The sequence below is a fragment of the Schistosoma haematobium genome, chromosome ZW (genome assembly GCF_000699445.3).
Source record: "Schistosoma haematobium chromosome ZW, whole genome shotgun sequence".
In the NCBI taxonomy this organism is placed as follows: Eukaryota; Metazoa; Platyhelminthes; class Trematoda; order Strigeidida; family Schistosomatidae; genus Schistosoma; species Schistosoma haematobium.
Window position 1 is genome coordinate 55,796,576 of NC_067195.1, and position 8,515 is coordinate 55,805,090.

Consider the following 8,515-nt stretch of genomic DNA (forward strand, 5'->3'; position numbering starts at 1 on the left):
AATACATCGTGTTCATCGTCAAAGACCTTAATCTAACTTACACTTCCGTTATGCAGCCAAATCCTTAAGATAATCCCATTTATACTTAATAAAGTTGACTCAAAGTTGCCGATATTCAGTAGCTTATTTGCAAACTTGCATTCACATTCTGAATGCATTTTATCTGCACATAATGCAAAAATGGAAGGAAATTACAGCTGCAATTATTAGACTCTTCTAAGACGTTGTCATCGATGTAGTAATCGTTCGCTTTTCACTCATTATTTTTATTCATTTTCATTTAATCTATCCAAAGTAATATCTTTGGAACAGTTTCTCTTCTGAATGTGGCTAAAAAATAGGGTTCAACAAAAATTTATCCAAGGTTTAGTAGACTTGGGTATGTAAACCGAATATTTCCCCCTCTTTAGGTCCTGAATCACATACATACCTACCGATTCTCGGCTATAATTTCATTTCCTGAATTCGATGAAGCCCTCAAATTTGTTGGTCGACACGCTATGGGTCAGTGTCTATGATTGAAGGTGTGCTAAAGAAGTGGACTAACCCCGTACATGTTCTCAACTCGAACGCTACTGCCCGGGACAGGGCTTACGGCGAACTGTTGTCGGAAATTACATCGTGAAGCGCAGTTCGTCAGGGTTGTCTGCGTTCTCCCTTTTTATTTAATTTTGCCACAATTATGCTTTCAGAAGTGGCGGTTCTATCGTCCAAATTTTCAGAAATTGATATTATAACGGAAGACCCACCTGTTGACTTAGAATAGATAGATGATGTAGTCCTGTTTGGTGAAGGCACGAAAGAGATATGGCCTTTTGATTGATCTAAGCAACGGTGTATTGATGCTCAGTATGCTCGCCTTTATATCAAAACGTAAAATGTTGCTTTAATACTGGTGTACGCCAACGCCTAAATTAATATTAGGGGGCAAAGTGGTTAAGAGCATCAACTACTTCATCTATCTTAGAGCTCCCATTAACCCTGGTAGGTTATTGTGTAACGAAATCTAAGAACGGATTCTGATAAAAGCTGGTGCTTCATTTGTACTTGATCTCCTGGTGATTACGAATTTCAGATACAATAAATTTATTTGTGTTCATATGGTTCTACTTGTCTTAAATTGCACTATTTCGAAAATTCCTAGTTAATACAATAATTCGAATACTATAAATTATCATAGAAGGCTAGAGGAGGAGTAGCCAAAATGTAGTATCAGTCTACAAAGTCATAGACTGCTGGACTAACCTGTGTGGGTAGGTGGTTGCTACCTGATTTAAGTCCATGCAATTATCGGGACCAATGGTTGGAAACTGTAGATGACATATATTAAACTGATTAGTAATAATGTAGGCGCATTTACTCTTTGTCTTCCCTTGGATTTTGATGTTTATTGTTATCTACGGAAAACGCTATCATATAAATATTTATTTTTTCCTTAAATTATATCAGCTGTGCTTGATTTTTTTCTGTTACTATTAATATCGTCACCATGTGCACTACCCTGGTATCCCATTGTGTTAGTGTCGTATTACAACCGATCTGTATATATGTCGGCTTTTCACTTCGTTTCACTTAATATGAAAAAGATGTAATAGTTACGGTGGTGACGTTTTGTTACTATGTACGCCCAAAAGCTATCCACTTACAGGTATATTAGCCCTTAATGGTGGCAGTCTTGTCAAACAAGCTTTCCGTATTCAGGCACTTTGAACTTTGTGTGTGCAGGGTTGGTTATGAAGGTAAATTTTAATATTTCCAAACTACTTTTCAATGCATCTTAGCTGTAACTAAGTCATTTTACAGTTAGTTGAGCATCACACAAATATAACTAAAACTTTTGACAGTAATTCGATGTATTTTTGATGAGGGTTAGGTCCTAACAAACTTATGGAACAAGACGATTTCCCAAAAGTGCTCGCCTAAAACTTTTTAGTATTAGGCTTAATGTTCTATAAAATCACTTCAAAACTCACAGAATCATTTTTGCCGTAAAATCTGGCAACGAACGACGTATCTTTTGGTGAGTAATTTACCAGATTCCAGTTGCATTGTACATCTGTATTGTAGTAGACATAGCCAAAGTTCCAGTGACTTAGCTGTATCCTCTCCTCACCTACACAGGAAATTTATATCAAATATCAAATTAACATACCTTTAGGATTTTCACAATTTGCGTATTGAAGCACTTTAAATTCAGGTTTTATTACTTTACCAGTAACTTCTACGTTGAAAATGTCACCTGTTCCAAGATCGAATCTGTGTAAATAGCAGTTAATCAATTACAACCTTCCAAACCTGACGATTTCAACAAATTCGCGAATATCTTTTGGTATGAAAGTTACCTGGCATAAAAAACATTAATCTAAAAGCATAATAAGACAACTTTTAAGTTGATATGAGAGTAAGACTGAACTACGCCAAATAGTGGCACAATATCAATAGATAGATCGGATATATTCGTAATCCGAAATTTCCCATTTTGAGAACCTTTATTTTCTACTACCAAAGTTTTAGTTATCACTTTGTTTTCCTGCACAAGCACACCAAAGTTGAGTTTCTGCGGAATATTCCAAAGAGGCTTAGGTAGAAACCTATCAATTATATTAATAAACACAAAATAATAAAACTAACGTGAAAACTGGAATTTTTCGGGGATTTTCATCAACAGTTACAACGATACATTCTTTAGCATTTCCTGCTTTCAAAACTCTGAGTGTAATCGTAGATGTATGCTTCATTCCAGGAACTAAGGGTATATTTTGGTGACTGTCAGTGATTACGATTGTCTAACTGAATATTTAAGAGAAAAATTTCGTTACTTCAGCGCAATGAGAGTAAAATCGTATGACTTTTTTTGATGTCCCAACATTTTGTACTGTTAGCTGAGTGGTGTATTGTGAATTATCATGAATATCTTGAAAAACAATCATATGTGGCTTTATTCTGACTCCCAGCCAATCAACGAATTCGGCATTGTTCGTATCCGTATTATGCGTTGTAACGTCCATCCTATGGTAGATTTGCGTTTAACTTGAAATAATCTTTTGTATTCTGGGAGTATGAAGAGTAGTTCCTATGGGAATCTGGAAAGGGAGAGAAGAAAAGAAAGGGTTTGCCGATGACTAAGTAATCTCATAGAATTTACCTACGTTTAAGGATGAAAACAATCGACAACAGTAACATAGGTGTAATATAAGACAATTTGATAATCAAAATTAGAAGTCGACTACATAAGGTGTCAAATGTGTCACAGAGTAACAACTTTGAATAATATCAAGGTTGTATCCAAGGCATCGACTTACTCTTTGTGTGTTTCGACAAATTCTATACGAAACTTTTTCAAATGAAAATGAATCACATTAAGGAAAACTGACTACGTAAGTGCTGTTTCAAGTATTTCCCTACTAATTAATTGTTGGATAAGTTGAAGTAGCTGTAAGTGGGTGAAATGTTCTTTCCCACTGTTCGCTCAATCCATTTTATCGTTTTCAAAGTGCTCTTTATACTTAATAGTCATTGTAACCTGGAATACGGGTTCCTCGACCCTATCTTACATTCGGAATGAAACTCGGTTCATTCTACAGGGTTATCAAAATGTTACTTAACAGTAGCAAAATTATCCAACAAGTTGAACGTATGCCTAACACGGAAGATTGATCACTGGAAGTTGGGTAGCTGATGAAATTTTGTTAAGATCAAGGATGACCGACGCTAACCGAATACTCAACACAACGAGATAGGAAAGTGTGGCAAAACTGCTATGTGACGTAGACATTAGATTACACCAGTGAAGTAGTCACATTTCTACTCAACTTCAGCGGATAGACTATAAATAAAACGGAACAAGTAGGGTCATTAGTAAAGTAATAACCCGACAAGTACATTCGTGCTAAGTACGCCTTCAGAATCTCACGTTAGTCTGATCAGTTAAATTAAGCCAAATAATGGACTACAGAACATGTTACTCTGTACTTACCGATGATTAGTTGATTTATTTTCTAGCCTTTTACTTTATTAAAAATTACTTAGCAACCTAACTACTCCGAAACAACTCTTGCTTTTGTGATTGTCTTCCGACTGACTCATTTCTTTAAATTGGTGTCCAGTTTTTAAGTGTCCTTAGAGATTTCCTTCACAGGATACTGTGAATTTTGGCAACCTAGTTACATATTGAGTTTGTTCTGCTATTAAACCTTCAACAATTCCATCTAAATAATATAAGTCAGGCTGAATTTTGTCACTTAATTTGTTTACAGGCGTTGTTTACGTCTGAACAACGAAGTGCATTGTTTTATTTTGATAATAGCTAAATTTGTTTAAAAAGCAATCCATCAAAAAACTGATATTAGGAATGTTACTGTAAATATTATGACATGACTTATGTTATATTTGTGACATCCAAATTATAAAAACTCACTTATAGGTTTATTTTTAAGAAGTCTGAGAATACTTTGCAAACGATAGTATCCAGCAATGCTGCAATCAGAACAATTAAAGGGTCATAAGCGGATGACAAACATGGAAGAACAATATATTATTTGACAACATATATGGACAGAGATCGAGACACACTACCACGATGCTGTTCATCCAACTATCTGAAAAGTGGACGGGAAAGCTTGTTAATCTTAGGACTACGAACGTTAGCGATGAAGTGATTTACGTCGCCAGATCAATTATTGTGGTCGTGATATGTCTCTCATGTCGACCATTATCGTGGTTCATCATATTTCATCCAACATTATGCTGCGCACATAAATCCACTGAGTCATTGTACATGTGGTTAAGAATCAAAGTTAATCCATGAGGACTACAAGCCTTGGGCTGAAATGAAAGGACCAATTTCGAATGTCTGTGAAAGTTCCTATTCTGAAAAGATACCTGGTCTGGGGAATTAGTCTGACATCTTTCTCTGGAAAAACTGACGTTAGTGTCTGTTAAATTCCTTCAGAGGACAAAAATGTCTAGGTCGCAACATCGTACTTTTCAAGAAAAATAGCGGCAATACGTTTGGTGACGAATTTCACTGAGCATTTGGGCACCTAATAATTATTTATGTTTTAGAAACTATGAGTTACTTGTTAGAATATGTCATCATGCTTGTATATCATTTTGCGAGCTGTTACAGGTCTTCGCAGAAGGCCGGAGTATGAACTTCTTATTTGTGAACGTTGACAGCATATATATACAGGCATGTCAGATAATATATAGTTGATAAGACAAATGAGTGTACAGAGGTACACGAGCCAAGAACACATAAGTTTTCAGAGTTAACTACAGACGATTATCAAGAACTGATACATGAATATAGAAATAACTAAGCGAGCACACAATATAATTAACAACGTTTCGGTTATGTATGCAAATCTCATACAGGGTCAAAACAGTTCACATAGATTTTTCAGACTTTTTCACAATCACATTGTATGTTTATTTAGGCGATTATGATAGAATATCTATTGCTGCATGTCTCGATTCCATGGAATCACACTGTTACGTCAAAAAACAATCGATTTGTACACGGAGAGTTTCGGAAGTTGCTGTTCAGCACTCATGGTTCCTACATTATGCGGTTTATGAATTAGGTCAACTAGGAAGTGCCATATAATGAACCTGACCTTATGGCAAATACTGTATGTAACTAGCGAAAAGCTTTTCAGTGATAAAGACCGCCGCCGCTCTAATCAAAAGTGATGTCTTACGTACATTATGAGCAATTTTTAAAGTTAACACAGGATAAATACTTTGTTTGTTGTTCAGTTAATGTCTAAAAATCTGCATGAAAATCAGTGTGTATTTAACATCCTAAATTTAGAATACATGTGACTGGAAAGTTGTGAATGTCACCAATATTATTTACTCTCAGTGAGAAAAGTTATCGCATAACCTGCAGCATACTTGGAAAATAATAATTTACACAATACCATCCTTTAACGAAATAAATTTGTTATAATTTATCGGCACTTTTCCTGACAACTAAATTGCAATTAATGGCTGAAAGTAGTTTTTCTGAAATCATTCGTGGATAAAGAGCGCTAAGCACACCTTAACTTCACACAATACTTTTATTAATTTCCACATAAGTACGTTAAATGTCAATGATCAGATGTGACTTTTTGATGAAAAAATAGAAATTAACAGAAAACGCAAAGTTTATCTGAACTAGTTAAAATTATTCTACTTATTTTTTTGTTACTTGATACTGTTTGGAATTTTATGAATGCATTCTACCTATTATTTACTCAGAAAGAGAAACGGAAATTTTCCTGTTCGTCGTTATGTCGAGCGTCAGGTTACGCAGATTAGCGTTCTCAATCTTTACTTCGCATTTTTTCTTTAAAGACAACGAGTTGTTAAGTTATACAGACGCAGGATGAGACACAATCGCCGTGACACTTTCTCTTTGCTTCGACTTTAATAAACAGGAATTATTATCAGGTTGAATATTCTCTCGGTGGCAGTTCAAGTGACTGGAAGTTTACTTCATTATTACTATGAGCAAGCTTAGGTCACATTTTAGTTTCATTTTGAAAGTGTAAGCTCGCAAAATGATATACAAGCATGATGACATATTATAACAAGTAACTCATAGTTTCTAAAACATAAATAATTATTAGGTGCCCAAATGCTCAGTGAAATTCGTCACCAAACGTATTGCCGCTATTTTTCTTGAAAAGTACGATGTTGCGACCTAGACATTTTTGTCCTCTGAAGGAATTTAACAGACACTAACGTCAGTTTTTCCAGAGAAAGATGTCAGACTAATTCCCCAGACCAGGTATCTTTTCAGAATAGGAACTTTCACAGACATTCGAAATTGGTCCTTTCATTTCAGCCCAAGGCTTGTAGTCCTCATGGATTAACTTTGATTCTTAACCACATGTACAATGACTCAGTGGATTTATGTGCGGAGCATAATGTTGGATGAAATATGATGAACCACGATAATGGTCGACATGAGAGACATATCACGACCACAATAATTGATCTGGCGACGTAAATCACTTCATCGCTAACGTTCGTAGTCCTAAGATTAACAAGCTTTCCCGTCCACTTTTCAGATAGTTGGATGAACAGCATCGTGGTAGTGTGTCTCGATCTCTGTCCATATATGTTGTCAAATAATATATTGTTCTTCCATGTTTGTCATCCGCTTATGACCCTTTAATTGTTCTGATTGCAGCATTGCTGGATACTATCGTTTGCAAAGTATTCTCAGACTTCTTAAAAATAAACCTATAAGTGAGTTTTTATAATTTGGATGTCACAAATATAACATAAGTCATGTCATAATATTTACAGTAACATTCCTAATATCAGTTTTTTGATGGATTGCTTTTTAAACAAATTTAGCTATTATCAAAATAAAACAATGCACTTCGTTGTTCAGACGTAAACAACGCCTGTAAACAAATTAAGTGACAAAATTCAGCCTGACTTATATTATTTAGATGGAATTGTTGAAGGTTTAATAGCAGAACAAACTCAATATGTAACTAGGTTGCCAAAATTCACAGTATCCTGTGAAGGAAATCTCTAAGGACACTTAAAAACTGGACACCAATTTAAAGAAATGAGTCAGTCGGAAGACAATCACAAAAGCAAGAGTTGTTTCGGAGTAGTTAGGTTGCTAAGTAATTTTTAATAAAGTAAAAGGCTAGAAAATAAATCAACTAATCATCGGTAAGTACAGAGTAACATGTTCTGTAGTCCATTATTTGGCTTAATTTAACTGATCAGACTAACGTGAGATTCTGAAGGCGAACTTAGCACGAATGTACTTGTCGGGTTATTACTTTACTAATGACCCTACTTGTTCCGTTTTATTTATAGTCTATCCGCTGAAGTTGAGTAGAAATGTGACTACTTCACTGGTGTAATCTAATGTCTACGTCACATAGCAGTTTTGCCACACTTTCCTATCTCGTTGTGTTGAGTATTCGGTTAGCGTCGGTCATCCTTGATCTTAACAAAATTTCATCAGCTACCCAACTTCCAGTGATCAATCTTCCGTGTTAGGCATACGTTCAACTTGTTGGATAATTTTGCTACTGTTAAGTAACATTTTGATAACCCTGTAGAATGAACCGAGTTTCATTCCGAATGTAAGATAGGGTCGAGGAACCCGTAATCCAGGTTACAATGACTATTAAGTATAAAGAGCACTTTGAAAACGATAAAATGGATTGAGCGAACAGTGGGAAAGAACATTTCACCCACTTACAGCTACTTCAACTTATCCAACAATTAATTAGTAGGGAAATACTTGAAACAGCACTTACGTAGTCAGTTTTCCTTAATGTGATTCATTTTCATTTGAAAAAGTTTCGTATAGAATTTGTCGAAACACACAAAGAGTAAGTCGATGCCTTGGATACAACCTTGATATTATTCAAAGTTGTTACTCTGTGACACATTTGACACCTTATGTAGTCGACTTCTAATTTTGATTATCAAATTGTCTTATATTACACCTATGTTACTGTTGTCGATTGTTTTCATCCTTAAACGTAGG

General features: G+C 35.2%; 1 protein-coding gene across 1 annotated transcript in view; it reads right to left on the minus strand.

Annotated features, from left to right (window-relative positions):
* The window catches only part of MS3_00003936 (Cilia- and flagella-associated protein 47), a 28,184-nt gene extending 24,888 nt beyond the window's left edge, over nt 1-3,296 (minus strand). The window contains exons 1-7 of the mRNA XM_051211813.1: nt 3,146-3,296; nt 2,820-3,083; nt 2,632-2,786; nt 2,384-2,591; nt 2,296-2,342; nt 2,153-2,256; nt 1,974-2,113 (exon numbers count right to left, since the gene is read on the minus strand). Coding sequence (XP_051071919.1) covers nt 1,974-2,113; nt 2,153-2,256; nt 2,296-2,342; nt 2,384-2,591; nt 2,632-2,786; nt 2,820-3,008 — 843 coding nt within the window. The 5' untranslated portion in view covers nt 3,009-3,083; nt 3,146-3,296. The remainder of the gene's footprint in view (nt 1-1,973; nt 2,114-2,152; nt 2,257-2,295; nt 2,343-2,383; nt 2,592-2,631; nt 2,787-2,819; nt 3,084-3,145) is intronic.
* Nucleotides 3,297-8,515: the final 5,219 nt, after the last annotated feature.